The sequence below is a fragment of the Alligator sinensis genome, unplaced genomic scaffold, assembly GCF_000455745.1.
Source record: "Alligator sinensis unplaced genomic scaffold, ASM45574v1 scaffold1302_1, whole genome shotgun sequence".
Taxonomy (NCBI): Eukaryota; Metazoa; Chordata; order Crocodylia; family Alligatoridae; genus Alligator; species Alligator sinensis.
The window spans coordinates 759,395-760,160 of NW_005842612.1; the positions used below are offsets into that span (position 1 = coordinate 759,395).

The 766-nt window shown below is 70.9% G+C and overlaps 1 protein-coding gene across 1 annotated transcript in view; it reads right to left on the reverse strand.

Annotated features, from left to right (window-relative positions):
* LOC112551818 (dapper homolog 1-like) overlaps nt 1–568 on the reverse strand; it is a 2,687-nt gene extending 2,119 nt beyond the window's left edge. The window contains 3 exon segments of the mRNA XM_025214957.1: nt 1–69; nt 222–312; nt 448–568. The exon segment at nt 1–69 is cut by the window's left edge and continues 141 nt beyond it. Of these exon segments, the coding sequence (XP_025070742.1) occupies nt 1–69; nt 222–312; nt 448–525 (238 nt within the window). The 5' untranslated portion in view covers nt 526–568.
* Between the last annotated feature and the right edge of the window lie 198 nt (nt 569–766).

The window sequence follows — 766 nt, forward strand, 5'->3', positions numbered from 1 at the left end:
CGGCGCCGTCGCTGAGCACCGAGGAGCAGGAGTCGGACAGGGAGCCCATCTCGCTGGTCTCATAGAAGCCTGTGGGGAGCCGGCGGCTGAGCAAGGCAGGGCTCACTGCCCACTCCCTGAGCCCCAAACCCCCCTACCTGCCCCCATGCAGGCAGCCAGGGCCCCAGCCTTGCCCTGCCCCATTGGAGGCTGGTGGGGGAAGCCCACGGCCCCAAACCTACCGGAGCTGGGCCGGGAATCGGCCTCCGTGGCCTCCAGCAGGTCATCCGAGCGACTCCGGTCCAGCTGAGCCGGGGGCGATGGGTCCTTGACCTGCAGGGAGGAGCGAAGGGGGTCAGCACCAGGCCCATCTCCCCCTCCCGGGCCCCTCAAGGTCCCGGGTGTCCGGGGCTGGACAGGCAGGGTGGGGCTGAGGCCTGACACCTCCCTCCCCAGAGTTTGCTGCACCTTGACCCCCCGGGGCTGACTCAAGGTGAGATAAGAGCCCCCTGCCCTGGGCTCAGAGGCCAAGGGGGTAAAAACCATGCTCCCCAGCCAGGCTGACCGGCACTGGGAAGAGGCTGGGGGGTTGCACAGTCCTTGCTCCTGCCCCACGGGGTGGCCGCATGGCTGCAGGCACGTGCATGCGCGCACACACGCGCGCGTGCAGCTCACCTGGGAGCCGGGCCAGGCTCTGCCCGCGCTTCCACCACCTGCTCGTGGCCCCAGCTGGCGCCCGGCCCGGCCATCTGGCTGGAGGAGGGAGCCGGGCTGGGGCGGAGGAGGC